Source organism: Artemia franciscana, chromosome 2 (genome assembly GCF_032884065.1).
Source record: "Artemia franciscana chromosome 2, ASM3288406v1, whole genome shotgun sequence".
NCBI classification, from domain to species: Eukaryota; Metazoa; Arthropoda; class Branchiopoda; order Anostraca; family Artemiidae; genus Artemia; species Artemia franciscana.
In genome coordinates this window covers 12,337,910-12,356,029 of record NC_088864.1, presented here as the reverse complement: position 1 = coordinate 12,356,029, position 18,120 = coordinate 12,337,910, and the positions used below count along the sequence as shown (strand labels likewise).

Sequence of the window (18,120 nt, the reverse complement as noted above, 5' to 3'; positions counted from 1 at the left end):
CACAAACAGGGCCATCGGGTATTAGTCTGAATCTCAATAGACATAGACAATCAACATTTAGTTGAATCGGACGGGATAAAGCCCAGCTAAAGTCTAAGGATAGTCAAACAAAAACAGCTAGCACAAACACTCTCTAAACATAAGAGTATAGAGACAGTCCTGATAAAATACCTACGAATCATTATTGGAGATGACAAATAGAACTGAGAAGTAGGGTTGCCCAATCTGTTAAGAAAAAATCAGTGGATAGACCATGGATTTCCAATATAATTCTTTCGTACCATAGTTTTCCAGAGAAGGTTTAAACTTCCTTTCTGAACCAAACTGTATTGATGCAGAAAAAAAAACTCAAAAAAAGTTTTTTTTTTAGTTAAAAAAAGAGTATTTTTTCTAACCGTTCGTGGTAACAAACTGTAGTAAGGAGCGACCCGGCTCAATAGTAAACGAAACTCTAAAAAACGGAATTATGATGCTAAAAGATACATCAAAAGAATCGAATTTTCACGCTGATTCTAAATATATAAGTTTCATTTAATTTAGCCGTTTTCATCAAAAGTTACGAGCCTGAGAAAATTTGCCTTATTTTGGAAAATAGGGGGAAACATCCCCTAGAAGTCATAGAATCTTAGCGAAAATCACACCATCACATTCGGCGTATCAGAGAACCCTATAGCAAAAATTTCAAGCTCCTATCTAAAAAAAGTGGAATTTTGTATTTTTTGCCAGAAGACAAATCACGGGTGCGTGTTTATTTGTTTGTTTTTTTTTGTTTTTTCCCCCCCAGGAGTCATCGTATCGACCAAGTGGTCCTAGAGTGTCGCAAGAGGGCTCATTCTTACGGAAATGAAAAGTTCTAGTGCCCTTTTTAGGTGATCAAAAAAAATTGGAGGGCATCTAGGCCCCCTCCCACGCTCATTTTTTTCCAAAAGTCAACGGATTAAAATTTTGAGATAGCCATTTTGTTCCGCATAGTCGAAAACCATAATAACTATGTCTTTGGGAATGACTTACTCCCCCACAATCCCTGGGGGAGGGGCTGCAAGTTACAAACTTTGACCAGTGTTTACATATAGTAATGGTTATTGGGAAGTGTACAGACGTTTTCAGGGGGATTTTTTCTTGGTTTGGGGGGTGGGGTTGATGGGAGGGGGCTATGTGGGAGGATCTTTCCTTGGAGGAATATGTCATGGGGGAAGAAAAATTCAATGAAAAGGGCGCAGGATTTTCTAGCATTACTATAAAAAAACAATGAAAAAATAAACATGAAAACGTTTTTTTCAATTGAAAGTAAGGAATAGCATTGAAATTTAAAACGAACAGAGATTATTACGCATATGAGGGGTTCTAAAAATACTCTAGCATAAAGAGCGAGGTATTTAGGAGGAGATAAATACCTCGCTCTTTATGCTAAAGTATTTTTAGTAATTTCAACTATTTACTCTTCGGCCTTTTTGATTCAGGGGTCATTCTTAAAGAATTGGGACAAAACTTACGATTTAGTGTAAAGATCGAGGTATTAACGAGGGTACAAACCCCCTCGTACAGAAAATAAAAATATAAGATTATAAAAGTTTGTTACGTAAGTTAATTCTTAAGTTACGCATATTTTTTACTAATAAAAACGTTCGTTAAAAATTAAAAGTTCTAGTAGCCTTTTTAAGTAACCGAAAAATTGGAGGGCTTTGACTCAAAGTTAATGTACTCAAAGTAAAGCAGTACATTCGTCGAAAAAGCAGCTACAGCTGGGAATGTACCCAGAAAACTACTTATTTCATATAATAATTGGAAATAAAATTAAAAGGAAAAGGAAAGAAGGAGAAAATCGAGTAGAGGAAGAAGAAGAATAATTTTGTGTGACTAAGAATGTGTTAGCATTTTCTTTTTACTGCTATGATACGGTACTTGACTTGACTACAGTGAAGTCAACTATAGTTCATGACTAGCTACTTGGACCCATAATATTCATTTAAAAACATTTATACAAATAGGAGACATAACTTTATCTAAATATTTGATGAAATTAACTATAGTCTAACAGTTCTTGGTAATGCACTGTAGTAAGGAGCGACCCGGCTCAATAGCAACCAAAAATCTAAAAAAGGGAATTTTGATACCAAGAATCCTAACGAAAATCTCACCATCGGATTCAGCGAATCAGAGAACCCTACTGTAGAAGTTTTATTCAACTATTGTTTAGCTAAAGGTCCAAGCGATCGAAATTAACACATGTAAATATAGCAGAGCATTTGCTCTGCTATATCTTTTATCAAACAGTTCGTGGTAACGATCTGTAGTAAGGAGCGACCCGGCTCAATAGTAACCAAAACTCTAAAAAATTGAATTTTGATATCAATAGCTACATCAAAAGAATTGCATTTTAATGCTGATTTGAAATATATAAGTTTCATCAAGTTTAGTCTTACCCATCAAAAGTCACAAGCCTGAGAAAATTTGCCTTAATTAAGAAAATAGGGGAAAACACCCCCTAAAAATCGTAGGATCTTAACGAAAGTGACACCATCAGATTCAGCGTATCAGAGAACCCTTCTGTAGAAGTTTCAAGCTCTTATCTACAAAAATGTGGAATTTTGTATTTTTTGCCAGAAGACAAATCACCGACCAAGTTGTCCTAGAATGTCGCAAGAGGGCTCATTCTAACGGAAATGAAAAGTTCTAGTGCCCTTTTTAAGTGACCAAAAAAATTGGAGGGCATCTAGGCCCCCTCCCACGCTCATTTATTTCCCAAAATCAACGGATCAAAATTTTGAGATAGCCATTTTGTTCATCATAGTCGAAAACCATAATAACTATGTCTTTGGGGATGACTTACTCCCCCACAATCCCTGGGGGAGGGGCTGCAAGTTACAAACTTTGACCAGTGTTTACATATAGTAATGGTTATTGGGAAGTGTACAGACGTTTTCAGGAGGATTTTATTTTGTTTGGGGGTGGGGCTGAGGAGAGGGGGCTATGTTGGAGGATCTTTCCTTGGAGGAATCTGTCATGGGGGAAGAAAAATTCAATGAAAAGGGCGTAGGATTTTTTAGCATTACTATAAGAAAACAATGAAAAATAAACATGAATACTTTTTTCAAATGAAAGGAAGGAGTAGTATTGAAACTTAAAACGAACAGATATTATTACGAATATGAGGGGGTTCTAATAATACTTTAGCATAAAGAGCGAGGTATTTAGGAGGAGATAAATACCTCGCTCTTTATGCTAAAGTATTTTTAGTAGTTTCAACTATTTATTCTACGGCCTTTCTGATTCAGGGGTCATTCTTAAAGAATTGGGACAAAACTTACGATTTAGTGTAAAGAGCGAGGTATTAACGAGGATACAAACCCCCTCGTATACATAATAAAAATATAAGGTTATGAAAGTTTGTTACGTAAGTTAATTCTTAAGTTACGTATATTTTTACTAATAAAAACGTTCGTTAAAAATTAAAAGTTCTAGTTGCCTTTTTAAGTAACCGAAAAATTGGAGGGCAACTAGGCCTCCTTCTCCACCCCTTATTTCTCAAAATCGTCTGATCAAAACTAAGAGAAAGCCATTTAGCCAAAAAAGAATTAATATACAAATTTCATTTTAATATTTTATGTGCGGAGAGCCAAAACCAAACATGCATTAATTCAAAAACGTTCAGAAATTAAATGAAAAAAAACTAATTTTTTTAGCTGAAAGTAAGGAGCGACATTAAAACTTAAAACGAACAGAAATTACTCCGTATATGAAATGGGTTGTCCCCTCCGCAATCCCTCGCTCTTTACGCTAAAGCTTTTAATTGTTTTAAAAAGTAGAACTGTGGCAAAGAGTCAAACTTTAGCGTAAAGAGCGAGGGATTGCGGAGGGGACAACCCATTTCATATACGGAGTAATTTCTGTTCGTTTTAAGTTTTAATGTCGCTCCTTACTTTCAGCTAAAAAAATTAGTTTTTTTTTATTTAAGTTATAAAAAGACTGAGAATTGTCATTTAGCTCACTGTTTAGAGGTTCATTTAAGTAGGGAGCCCTCCTGACTTTATTTTAAATACATTTGAAAAATTTAAAGGTAATAAATTTAATGATCCCAGAATAAAATATAATCATTCGTAAATTGCGTATGATTGGTCAGAACAGTAAGAGGGGCTGGGCAAACTTTTTACATTGCACTCTTTCTTTTAGCAAAAATTCCTCTGTTTTGGCCTGGATTTGCACTCTTTTTAGACGTCGGCAGTTGGCAACCCTTTTAAACGTTTCGTGGTAACGAACTGTAGTAAGGAGCGACCAGACTCAATAGTAAACAAAACTCTAAAAAACAGAATTTTGATACTAACAGATACATCAAAAGAATTGGATTGTTATGCTGATTTTAAATATATAAGTTTCATCAAATTTAGTCTTCCTCATCAAAAGTTTGCCTTGAAAAATTTCATCATAAAATTTGCCTTGTTTTGGAAAATAGAGGGAAACGCCCCCTAAAAGTCGTATGATCTTAACGAAAGTCACACTACCGCATTCAGCGTATCAGAAAACCTTATTGTAGAAGTTTCAAGCTCCTATCTACAGAAATGTGGAACTTTTTTTGCCATAAGACCGATCACGGGTGCGTGTTTGTTTGTTTTTTGTTTTTGTTTTCCCAGGGGTGTTCGTATCGACCAAGTGGTCCTAGAATTTCGCGAAAGGGCTCATTATAACGGAAATTAAAAGTTCTAGTGGCCCTTTTAAGTGACCAGAAAAATTGGAGGGCAACTAGGCCCCCACCCACGCTCTTTTTTCCCAAAGTCAACGGATCAAAATTTTGAAATAGCCATTTTGTTCAGCAGAGTCGAAAAACATAATAACTATGTCTTTGGGGCTGACATATCCCCTACATTCCCTGGAGGAAGAGGGGAAGAGTTTTTTAGGGGAAGGGGTTGAGGGATAGGGGCTACGTAGGAGGTTGTTCCCGTGGAGGAATTTTTCATGGGGGAAGAGAAATTCCATGAAGGGGGGGCAGGATTTTCTAGCATTGTTTAAAAAAAAACAAAGCAAAAGTTTTTTTTAACTGAAAGTAAGGACCAGCATTAAAACTTAAACGAACAGAGGCTATTACGCATATGGGGGGTTCATCTCCTCCTAAATACCTCGCTTTTTATGATAAAGTATTTTTAGTAATTTCAAGTATTTATTCTACAGTCTTTTTGATTCAGGGGTCATTCTTGAAAAATTGGGACAAAATTTAAGCTTTAGAGTAAAGAGCGAGGTATTAACGAGGGGGCAAACCCCCTCATATACATAATAAAAAATATACGAATATAGAAGTCGTTACGTAAGTTGATTTGTAAGTTACGTATATTTCTTACTAATAAAAACTTTCGTTAAAAATTAAAAATTCTAGTTGCATTTTCAAGTAACCAACAAATTGGAGGGCAACTAGGCCTCCTCCCCCATCTTTTTTCTCAAAATCGTCTGATCAAAACTAAGAGAACGCCAGTTAGCAAAAAAAAAATTAATGTGCAAATTTCGTTTTAATTATTTATTTGCGGAGAGCCAGAATCAAACATGCATTAATTTAAAAAACGTTCAGAAATTAAATAAAAAAACAAGTTTTTTTAATTGAAGGTAAGGAGCGACATTAAAAGTTAAAACGAACAGAAATTACTCCGTTTATGAAAAGGGCTGTTCCCTCCTCAACCCCCCGCTCTTTAAGCTAAAGTTATTTACTGTTTTATAAAGTAGAATTGGGAGAAAGAGTCGAACTTTAGCGTAAAGAGCGGGGGGTTGAGGAGGGAACAGCCCCTTTCATAAACGGAGTAATTTCTGTTCGTTTTAACTTTTAATGTCGCTCCTTACCTTCAGTTAAAAAAACTTGTTTTTTATTTAATCACAAGAAAAACCCTTGGCACGAGCGGACACATTTAAAAGTTTTTTTTTTTGTTGGGCCGAGTGTCTGAAATGAAAGTGTGTGCTTTAGGCATAGATTTTCCTTTTTTTATGTTGCTCCTTTTGACCTCTTATTGAGATATATTCTACCTGCCTCAATCTGTTGACATATAGGTAACAGAAAAATTGGTACTTGCGTGTTATCCCGACCACACTCAAGAAGTGAAATTAGGTTAACCCCAAAGAAATATACATAAATATGATGAAAATATAGTACTTTAGTAGCAAAATTATGGAATCTACAACAGAAAATTATGGAAAGCAGGCCGCCCAGAACGCATTACATTAATTATCGTACCTAACCAGTTCTATTTATTATATATTATATTAAAATATAAACACATGGTAGTTTATTTCACTTAGGCTAAGCTAATTATCTCCGAATGCAGACAGAGAAACCGGTTTTAGACAGATCAAGCTTCTTGAGTGCGGTCATGATAATTCGTTAGTACCGAAAAATTTAGTATATCAGCAATTCAGCATGATATGTCACTTGGCCACTTCAACATTTAAAATATTAGGAACTAATACTTGGTACCAAGGACGTACGCAGGGGTTGGTTGGAGGACCCGGATCTCCCCAAAATTCTATTTTTATTTTCTTGGCAATTCTTCGTCAAATTGTCAAATCATCGTTTTGCTCCCTCCCCATGAAATGTTTTTGTTATTGTATCCCTTCACACTTTCTTTTTTTATTGTCTCCCCCGAAGGAAAATTGTGGGCGCACGCCAGATCAGTAATTCTTAAAATTATTGCATCAGTTTTATTGTTGACCGTACAGAGAAAGAAAATCTTTGAAGGTGTGGTATGGCGACGCCCACGTTCTGGTTCATTAACTACAAAAACAATGACATAATGTTAGCGTCTGGATATGCAAATTGAGCACTAATTCCTGGACAACTCCAAAACAAAGTGACACCCAGAAGAATTATCTATCAACCAGGATTCAGTACAGTGTTGTCTTTCACAATAATTTCATTGAGGGCCACCACTCCTCCGGGTTATCCAGCAGTGGTGTTTGTAGTCACAGTTCTGGTTTGGCAAACTCGTGAAAGATCCACTCCGATACCACTATGAAGCATACAAGTAGGATTTTTTTTTCTTCTGGTGGTAGGGAGGGAGGAAGTGCGTTCTGGAACCCCACTGGCTATATACGGTTTATGAAAAAACAAAAATTTCTCCATTTTGTTGTATAGACGGTGGAAGATGCTTAAGACAGAGTTGAGTCCCCAAACCATCTTATAGCACTGGTGCTATAAGACTAGCTCCAGCTTTTTTAGCCTTTTTCAGCTCCAGCCTTCAGCTCCAGCTTCAGCTCAGCTTTTTCAGCTCCAGTCTTTTATGCTTGTCTATACTCGTCAGGGAATTGGCGGGAGTATAGTAAGAAGATAAATCAATAAACACATAATGAATAGGCTGAAAGATTTTCATGCTTTTCTAATATTGGAAGGTTTGTTTTCTTGGACTTGAATTTTCACCAGAAGCTATTCTAGTTTTGCTCAAAAAAACATAATTTTCTAAGTTTTTCTTGGCTACTCCCAGGAATATCCCCGTCAGTATGTTCCCAGTAATGCCAATTTACCATCCCCCTCCCGTCGAACATAATATCCCTGTATCAATTAATCAGTATCTTCTTATTAAAATTATTGTGTTTTAGGCCGAATCACTCTATGAAGAAGCTTTATATTACGCATATTTCCCGATTGGACCTGATGCGACGGACATATCGTCGGATAAAGAAGAGCTCTATAAATATCTAAGATCCGTTTTTTCAGTCAGTGAAGGTAAACATGAGGCCTATCTTGAAGCTGTCAAAGAAAAAACGGTAAGATTCTATTTTGACGTTGGAGCAAATAAACAACACGACTTTTTTGACATTTTTTACAGGGTAATTTTAATAATGTAAACTCAATAGCATGTCAAACAGTTCGTGGTAACGAACTCTAAGTAAGGAGCTACCCGGCTCAAAAGTAACCAAAACTCTAAGAAATGGCATTTTGATACCAATAGATAAATCAAAAGAATTGGATTTTTATGCTGATTTCAAATAGATAAGTTTCACTTAAGTTTAGTCTACCTATCCAAAATTAAAAGCTTGAGAAAATTTGCATTATTTTTGAAAAAAGAGGGACACACCCCTAAAAGTCATAGAATCTTAATGAAAATCACACCATAAAATTCAGCATGTCAGAGAACCCTGTGGTAGATATTTCAAGCTCCTTTCTGCAAAAATGTGGAATTTCTATTTTTTGCCAGAAGAAAGATCACGGATGCGTGTTTATTAGTTGTTGTTTTTTTCCATGGGTGATCTTAACGACTCAGTGGTCTTAGAATGTCACGGTAGGACTCATTCGAACGGGAATTAAAAGTTCTAGTGCCGTTTTTAAGTGAGAAAAAAATTTGAGGACAAATAGGCCCCCTCCCGTGCTCATTTTTTCCCAAAGTCACTCGATAAGAATTTTGAGATAGCCGTGTTCTTCAGGATAGTCACAAAATATAATAACTATGTCTTTGTGGGTGACTTAATCCCTCATAGTACCCGGGGAAGGGCTGCAAGTTGTGAGCTTTGCCCATTGTTTACATATAGTATTACATATGAAGTATACAGACGTTTTCACGGGGGATTTTTTCTGGTTAGGGGCTGGGGGAGGGAGTTTTGTTGGAGAATCTTTCCATGGAGGAATTTTTCATGGGGGAAGGGAATCATGAAGGGGGGTGCCGGAATTCCCAGCACTATTTAAAAAACGATCAGAAATTAAATAAAAAAATAAGTTTTTCTACTGAAAGTAAGGAGCAACATAAAATAACAACTGAAAACATAAAATAATCTGACCTAAAATTGAAATCGTAAAATAATATTTTCTTAAAGAGACTTACGAAATCCGGCTCTGGTCTTTTGACTAAGTACTCAAAATTCGTCGACAAGAATGGAATATTAAGAAGGTCTGAGAACACACGTGGAACTTTGCCATATATTTATTGTATGTACTCTCCCTGAGTGTATAAAATTTTTGCAAGTTTGTACAGGTATTTTATTAATAGCTGATGCCATATTTGACGCTTGACGACACAGCTTAGATACCAATATACCGCGCTAGCATCGCTACCGCACACTGTGTCAAACAGTTCGTGGTAACGAACTGTAGTAAGGAGCGACCTAGCTCAATAGTAACCGAAACTCTAAAAAACGGAATTTTGATACCAATACTTACATCAAAATAATTGCATTTTATTGTTGATAAAATCTTACCTATACTTCACTTACCTTGGTAGTATCAAACAGTTCGTAGTAACGAACTGTAGTAAGGAGCGACCCGGTTCAATAGTAACTGAAACTATAAAACATAGAATTTTGATACCAATAGTTACATCAAAAGAATGGCATTTTAATGCTGATTTTAAATATATAAGTTTGATCAAGATCAGTTATACCCATCAAAAGTTACGAGCCTGAGAAAATTTACCTCATTTCAGAAAATAGGGGGAAACACCCCCTGAAAGTCATATAATCTTAACGAAAATCACACCATCAGATTCAGCGTATCAGAGAACCCTATTGTAGAAGTTTCAAGCTCCTATCTATAAAAATGTGGAATTTCGCATTTTTTGCCATAAGAAAGATCACGGATGCGTGTATTTTTATTTTATTTTTTTTCCAGGGGTGATTGTATCGACACAGTGGTCCTAGAATGTCGTGTAAGGGCTCATTTTAACGAAAATTAAAAGCTATAGTGCCCTTTTTAAGTGACCAAAAAATTTGCAGGGCACCTAGGCCCCCTCCCACGCTCATATTTTCCCCAAAGTCACCGGGACAAAATTCTGAGAGAGCCATTTTATTCACCATAGTCGAAAAACCTAATAACTATGTCTTTGGAGACGACTTACTCCCCCACAGTCCCCGTGGAAGGGGCTGCAAGTTACAAACTTTAACCGTTGTTTACATATACTAATGGATATTGGGAAGTGTACAGAAGTTTTCAGGGGGAATTTTTTTGGTTGGGTGGGGGGGGGGGGTTACTTGGGAGGATTTTGTCATGGGCGAAGAGAATTTCAATGAAGGGGGCGCAGAACTTTCTGGTATTATTTAACAAAAACAATGAAAAAATAAATATGAAAAGTTATTTCAACTGAAAGTAAGGAGCAGCATTAAAACTTAAAACGAACATAGATTATTACGCATATGAGGGGTTCACCTGCTTGTAATACCTCGCTCTTCACGCTAAAGTATTTTTTAGTAATTTCAACTATTTATTCTACGGCCTTTGTGATTCAGGGGTCATTCTTAAGGAATTGGGACAAAATTCAAGTTTTAGTGTAAAGAGCCAGGTATTCACGAGGGGGTGAACCCCCTCATATACGTAATAAAAACATACGAATATAGAAGTTTGTTACGTAAGTTACGTATATTTTTAACTAACGATAGCGTTAGTAAAAAATTAAAAGCTCTAGTTGCCTTTTTAAGTAATCAGAAAATTGGAGGGCAACTAGGCCTCCTCCCTCGCTCCTTTTTTCTCTCAAAATCTTCCGATTAAAACTATGAGAAAGTCATGTAGCCAAAAACAATTAATATGCAAATTTTGTTTTAATTATTTATGTGCGGAGAGTAAAAATCAAAACATGCATTAATTCAAAAACGTTCATTAAAACTTAAAACGAACAGAAATTATTCCGTACAGGAAAGGGGCTTTTCCTCCTCTACGCCCCGCTCTTTACGCTAAAGTTTTTTACTGTTTTAAAAAGTAGAATTAAGGAAAATAGTCAAACTTTAGCGTAAAGAGCGGGGCGTAGAAGAGGAAAAGCCCCTTTCATATACGGACTAATTTCTATTCGTTTTAAGTTTTAATGTCGCTCCTTACTTTCAGTTGAAAAACTTTTTTTTTATACTTAATCCCAAAAATAAATCGAGTTTTCATAACTGTATTGGTATCTAAGCTGTGCTTGACAATAAGTGATGAAAGTAAGTTAATAGCTGGTGACTACATCTCTCATCATCTCTCTTATGCGTTGATTAAATAAAAAAAACTAGTTTTTTTTAACTGAAAGTAAGGAGCGACATTAAAACTTAAAACGAACAGAAATTACCCCGTATATGAAATGGATTGCCCCTCCGCAATCCCTCGCTCTTTACGCTAAAGTTTGACTCTTTGCCACAATTCTAATTTTTAAAACAATTAAAAACTTTAGCGTAAAGAGCGAGGGATTGCGGAGGGGCAGCCCATTTCATATACGGGGTAATTTCTGTTCGTTATAAGTTTTAATATCGCTCCTTACTTTCAGTTAAAAAAACTAGTTTTTTTTTTAATTTCTGAACGTTTTTGAATTAATGCATGTTTGATTTTGGCTCTCCGCACATAAATTATTAAAATGAAATTTGCATATTATTTCTTTTTTTTGGCTAAATGGCTTTCTCTTAGTTTTGATTTTAGTTTTCTCTTAGACGATTTTGAGAAATAAGGGGTGGGGAAGGAGCCCTGTTGCCATCCAATTTTTCGGTTACTTAAAAAGGCAACTCGAACTTTTAATTTCTAACGAACGTTTTTATTAGTAAAAAATGTACGTAACTTAAGAATTAACTTACGTAACAAACTTTTATATTCTTACTTTATTATTATTTATATGAGGGGGTTTGTCCCCTCGTTAATACCTCGTTCTTTACACTAAATCGTAAGTTTTGTCCCAATTGTTTAAGAATAACCCCTGAATCAGAAAGGCCGTAGAATTAATAGTTTAATTTACTAAAAATACTTTAGCATAAAGAGCGAGGTATTTATCTTCTCCTAAATACCTCGCTCTTTACGCTAAAGTATTTTTAGAATCCCTCATATGCGTAATAATCTCTGTTCGTTTTAAGTTTTAATGCTACTCCTTACTTTCAATTGAAATACTCTTTCATGTTTATTTTTTCATTGTTTTTTTTTATAGTAATGCTAGAAAATCCCGCGCCCTTTTCATTGAATTTCTCTTCCCCCATGACATATTCCTCCAAGGAAAGATCCTCCCACATAGCCCCCTCCCCTCAACACCACCCCCAAAGCAAAAAAAATCCCACTGAAAACGTCTGTACGGTTCCCAATAACCATTACTGTATGTAAACACTGGTCAAAGTTTGTAACTTGCCCCTCCCCCAGGGACTGTGGGGGAGTAAGTCATCCCCAAAGATATAGTTATTATGGTTTTCGACTATGCGGAACAAAATGGCTATCTCAAAATTTTGATCCGTTGACTTTGGGGAAAAATGAGCGTGGGAGGGGGCCTAGGTGCCCTCCAATTTTTTTGTCACTTAAAAAGGGCACTAAAACTTTTCATTTCCGTTAGAATGAGCACTCTTGCGACATTCTAGGACCACTTGGTCGATACGATGACCCCTGAAAAAAAAAAAAAAAAAAAAACAATAAACACGCACCCGTGATCTGTTTTCTGGCAAAAAATACGAAATTCCACATTTTTGTAGATAGGAGCTTGAAATTTTTGCTATAGGGTTCTCTGATACGCTGAATGCGATGGTGTGATTTCCGTTAAGATTCTATGACTTTTAGAGGGTATTTCCCCCTATTTTCCAAAATGCGGCAAATTTTCTCAGGCTCGTAACTTTTGATGTTAAAGACTAAATTTGATGAAACTTATATATTTAAAATCAGCATGAAAATTCGAGCATCAAAATTCCGTTTTTTAGAGTTTCGTTTACTATTGAGCCGGGTCGCTCCTTACTACAGTTCGTTACCACGAACTGTTTGATAGGAGCCAATACAATCTCATCTAACGAAATGGATGAAATTTAAATCTATTCACTTGGTAATTATTCCGGATAAGATCTGAAAACATACTTGGAAGTTTGCCACATATTAATCATTTACACTTTACCAGGACATACCAAGATTTTGTAAAGTAGCTTATTTATCATCCAATCCTAATTAACTAAATGGATGAAATTTAAAGTTATTCGTCTGACAATTATTCAGAAGAATAAATACTTACAGTTTTTTAGAAGAATAAATTATTTAGAATAGACTATTAAGAGGATCTGAAAACATACTTGGAAGTTTGCCATATATGTACCATTTACACTTTACCTCAATAGATCAAAATTTTGCAAACTATGTGCAGGTGTTTTTTTTTTTATAACTGATCTCATTCTTGAAGCTTGAAAAGAAATTTGAGAATGAGGTTGGGACTTCAAATCCCCTCCCCCATTTGTGCTGGTATGAGCCAGCACAATCACGTCTAAAGGAATAGATAAAATTTGAATATATCCGTTCATAATTATTCAGGAGGATAAATATTCAGATTGACTCCCTTGCAACTGAAAGCCCGTTTAACTCAACCGTTTAATTCAACTGTCGTTTAACTTAACCCTGTTTAACTCATCTTCGATTCAATTTACCCTATTCTACTGAACCTCCTTGAAACTCCACCCTAATTCGACTCAATCTCCGTGCAATTTAACCCTCATTTAGCTCAACTCCTTTAACCCAACCCATGTAACTTAACCTCCATGGAACTCAAGCATCATACAATCAACCCCTCTTCAAATCAACCCTCGTTAAATCAACAATATAACTAGAAAATACATATTTGACTTACATGCGGGTTGAGTTATTCTAGAGTTGAGTTATATGGGAATTGAGTTAAATGGGATTGAGTTTGACTGGGGTTTAGTAAAACCAAAGTTTAATTAAACGGGTTGAGTCAAACGGGGTTGAGCTGCAACACATCATTCAGGAATATTCGGATAAATGAATTATTCAGAATAGAATATCAAGAAAATCTAGAAACATCCTTTGAATTTTGGCATATATTTATCATTTTCACTTTCCCTGGGTATAAGAAAGTTTTGCAAACTTTGTACAGCTATTTTGTTAATAGCAAAAGTGATCCTTCTGATAATCAAATAAAACAAGAAACAAGTTTTCTTCAACTGAAAGTAAGGGACTGCATTAAAACGAATAGAAATTTTCCCGTATATGAAGGAGGCTGCACCTTCCTCCACCCTTGATCCTTGCACTCAATGTTTTTAGTGCTAAAAAAAAAGTATTATTCTAAATAAACAGCTCTTACGTTTCAGGAGCCATTCATAGAGAATTTGGCCAAAAGTTCAAACTTCAGCGTAAAGAGGAAGGGCTGAGGAAGGGGTAGCCACCCTCATATACGGAGTAATTTCTGTTCCGTTTCTAATTTTAATACTGCCCCTTACTTTCATTTAAAAAAAAACTAATTTTGTATTTTTATCCCGGAAAATCCGTTCTTCACGAAGAATTCCTCCCGAGGAACATTCCCCCATGAAAATTCATCTCCGCTCAAATTCCTCTTTCTTGGAAATTCTCCCCGGGCCATTCCCTTCTCACTGAAAACTCCCCTCGGACAATTCCCCCTGAAAATTCTCCTTACGTTCAAATGATTTTCTTAGTTTAATTTCTGTTTGTATTTCAAATCATGCTGGGAATTTTCCCTCTCCTCCTTAGAGGATTTTCCCTTGAAAATCCCCTCGTAAAAATTTTTCTTTCGAAAAAATGTCTATATGTTTCCCAATCACAAATACTATATTTAAACAATTTCAAATTGCATAACTTACAGCGCTTATCCCCTTCCCTCCCACCCCATTTAGAATTCCCCATGGAAAATTGTACCTAGAAACTTTCATCCCCACAGAAAATTCTTCCCGAGATAAATTCCTCCCCAACCAGTAAATACACCCCCCCCCCAAAAAAAATCCAGTATATTTCTCAATAAGAAATACTACATTTAAACAATTAGCAAATTGCAATGCTTACATCCCTTTCGCAATGGCTGTAGGGGGTCACGTCATCGCCAGAGGCATAGTTATTGGACTTGGTTGATGCATTAATTGTTATCAAAATTCTTTTTTTTTATAATTTCGGTTACTATTGGGCCAAGTCACTCTTTGCTTAAAGTTCGTTACCACGAACTGTTTGGTTATTCAGAAGTAGAAACATTTTTACTGATTCAGAAGAGAATGTTAAGAATATCTAAATACAAATAAGGGAGATTGCTATGCAATTTTCATTTGTAATTTGTCTGAATATTCCAATACCCAGCATAGTCTTGGACATTTGCGGCGTTACCTCCTCTCTTCGCTTGTGTGCTGAAATGTGCCAGTACAGTCCTATCTAACGTAATAAAAATAAGCGATTCACTTGATAGTTATTTAGAAGTCCTATACTGGCACAGGGGGATTGATCTCAGTTTGGTAACACGGGATCCAGAGTTTGAATTGAGCCACACATTGTAGGGCTCAAAATTCAGTGATAAGGATGTGAAAGCGCCTCTATTGTAATCCAACAAGAAGAAGAAGGAGGGTACTCAAAAAATTATATTATAACATACTTGCTTACTATAAAAACTATAAATTTGCCTAGTCATTTAAAGAAAGCCCACGCTGGCTGGTATATCAATTGACAACGGTACTTCTTGATGACCTCTCAAGTGCTTATGACTAAGTATCCTTAAAATATGTCCTAAGAGGTGTTACATCATTCTGAAGGACCATGTTTTATTCTGCCTCTTCGTATCGTCTATTAGAAGGAAAAAGAAAATGTTGTGAATTTTTGGACAGCCGGCAAAGTAGGCTCTTTTTTATTTGGCGATTTATGAAACGTTTACGAAAAGAAACAGCTTGATAACCAGCAAGACAAAAGGGAAATCTCTAACTTTCAATAGCGGGACTTCCAAAAGGAGCCAGTTTATTTATAGTTTTGCCCCTAACATCAGACATTTCCACTACATCAAAAATTTACAGACAAAAAAGTAGCTAAATAGCGTGGAGTATCTAGTAAATCAAGGAAATTCATTTTAAACATTTTAGATGACTAGTAATTAAACGTAATTTTCTATTAATAGATATTCCATAGGCTATCGACAGCCCTAATAGCTTATCTTAGCAATATATTTTATGTGTTACTACTAAAGTAGCCTGCTGAACGGTAGCCCTTGTTAAAACAAAAAGTAGCCACGACGACAAGCTGTGCGCTTTTCATTTAAAAATACTGTATTAATTTCTGTTTACTGAGTACTTAATTTGTTATGTACCTGTTACTGCATCGGAAATTTTTCCTGCTGCTTATATTGAAGAAGTATGTATATCTCTTTGGGCATATTAAATTTTTGAAAGTAGCCAAGGTATATGCAACTTTCAATAAGATTCAGTTTATTTACAGTTTTGTCCCTAACATCAGACATTTCCACTTAAGTAAGGACATATAATAGCTGCATCAAAAATTAAAAAAATTTTAATTATTAATCCATATTCTAATCAATTATTTTTTAGAGAAGGTTACAAAATCCAGAACCAAAAATAATTGAATGATCGTAGAAAGTTGAGTCAATAACGACCAGTTTCATTTGTTCTTTAATGAGCACAAAATGTAGTTTTAATAGATTTTCAATAACAATATTTGAAAATTAAATACTGTTCAAATTTACAGGAATCTTTTAAATATACTTTTATAACACATCCAGCATATATATTTAGTGTATATTCAACCTAAATTTAATGCTATGATTATTTATATTTGGTATATATTTTGTTGCTATTACAGACGCATAGTTATGTAATTTTGAGTCTAGTAAGCAAAACATCTTCATTAAGCAAATTAATTACTTTCAAATTTCATAATTTTTTTCGGAAGCTAAAAAAGCAAATAATACCTTATTTTTATTTAGCATTTTACAAACAAAACGACGAACAAATAAAGAAGTAAAAAGATTTTTCCCCAAAAAAATGAAAAACGGATGGTTCATCGCCTAATTTATTTTTTCAGTAAAGTGCCAAGTGGGAATAGGGCTTGATTCTTTTCCCAGACAAACTGTTGATGTTCGACTTAGAGATCGACAATTTTAGAATAAACTGGTTTTCACGATCCTATAATGAGCCAAAGAAAGTTGAACAGAGAAAAGAGTCGTGTAAAATGGGAAAAACCATGGCGACAAATGGTTGTTTTGTGTCTGAACAAGCGAAGAATTTTAGGTAGTTAACTTTTCTGGCTATCTTGGAGCCGCCCTTCAGCCCAACACTGCGGTTTTTTCCCAATATACCCAATAAACTAAATACAAATTAGCTCAAATTTCAACGCTAAATCTGATAATGGAAATAAGAAATGTTCAATTTGCGAAACAATTGTTACTACCTCTACTATTACTAATAACTCACTGTAGCACCAAGCCACCCGATGCCAAAAAGATACGCACACTCCTCTTCCAATCCAATCTATTCAAAGCCTCTCTTTTTTCACCCTCCCAAGAAGTTACTATTTCCCTCAAATATTTCCTTACGACATCTTCCTACCCCATTCGGGGAAGACCTGCTTTTTGTTTGGCCCTAGACGGTTGGCCGACAAGGACAATCTTTGGCAATCTGTCATCCTTCATCTGCAGAACATGTCCCAGCCATCTCATCCTTTCTCTTTTTATATCTTTAGAAAGTGGGAGTGATCCATATTTTTCGTAAAGCCTACTGTCTGAGATGCGGTCAGTCAGTCGGGTACCCAAAACTATCCAAAGGCAATTTCTTTGAAAAACATCTAGCAAAACCTCCTTCGTTTTTCGGAGCGCCCACGCTTCAAACCTATACTTGACCACTCATCTCTGTAGCTTCCGATATTCTAATCCTGGTTCACGGACTTATCTTGACCTATTCTTCCAAATTTTTTTTTTTAATGTGAAAAGCACCCTGGGCTTCGGCTGTTCTACTTTTGACATCTTCACTGCTCCCACCATCTTTATTAATAACACTACCTAGGCTAAGTGAAGCTGTCCACTTGATCGATCTTCTCATTACCCGACATAACCTCTTCATCTTCACCTATTCCTAGTCTTAACGAATTAGTCTTCTTAACATTAATTTTTAAACCTATTCTTGCACCCTGAACTAGTAAAACTTCCAATAATTTATTCAGTTTGCTAGTATTTTCATCTTGGAGGCTAAAATTATCACCATGGTGCAAGTCGAGGCGAGTTTTACTTCCGTATTTGATTCTTTGTTCTCCCTTTGCCTACGTGGTGCTCCTTAGGAAAAAGTCTGTCACAATGGTCCATGCAAATCGACATAGAACGTATGATTAACTCCTGATTTAATACAAAACCAGCTACTAACTTCATTTTCTACCTTAACCGGAGTGGAGTTATTCTCATACATAGCAATAATTACTTAATATATTTATCTGGTATACTATACATGGATAGGAACTTTGCAAAAGCT

The 18,120-nt window shown here is 35.6% G+C and overlaps 1 protein-coding gene and 1 long non-coding RNA gene across 7 annotated transcripts in view; one reads left to right on the top strand and one right to left on the bottom strand.

Moving 5' to 3' along the window:
- The window catches only part of LOC136037337 (protein unc-13 homolog 4B-like), a 140,431-nt gene that overhangs the window by 34,972 nt on the left and 87,339 nt on the right, over positions 1–18,120 (top strand). For all 6 annotated transcript variants that reach the window (XM_065720056.1, XM_065720047.1, XM_065720037.1 and 3 more), the window contains one exon: positions 7,567–7,734. In XM_065720056.1, coding sequence (XP_065576128.1) covers positions 7,567–7,734 — 168 coding nt within the window. The remainder of the gene's footprint in view (positions 1–7,566; positions 7,735–18,120) is intronic.
- LOC136037361 (uncharacterized) overlaps positions 1–18,120 on the bottom strand; it is a 56,616-nt gene that overhangs the window by 16,631 nt on the left and 21,865 nt on the right. The window lies entirely within an intron of this gene.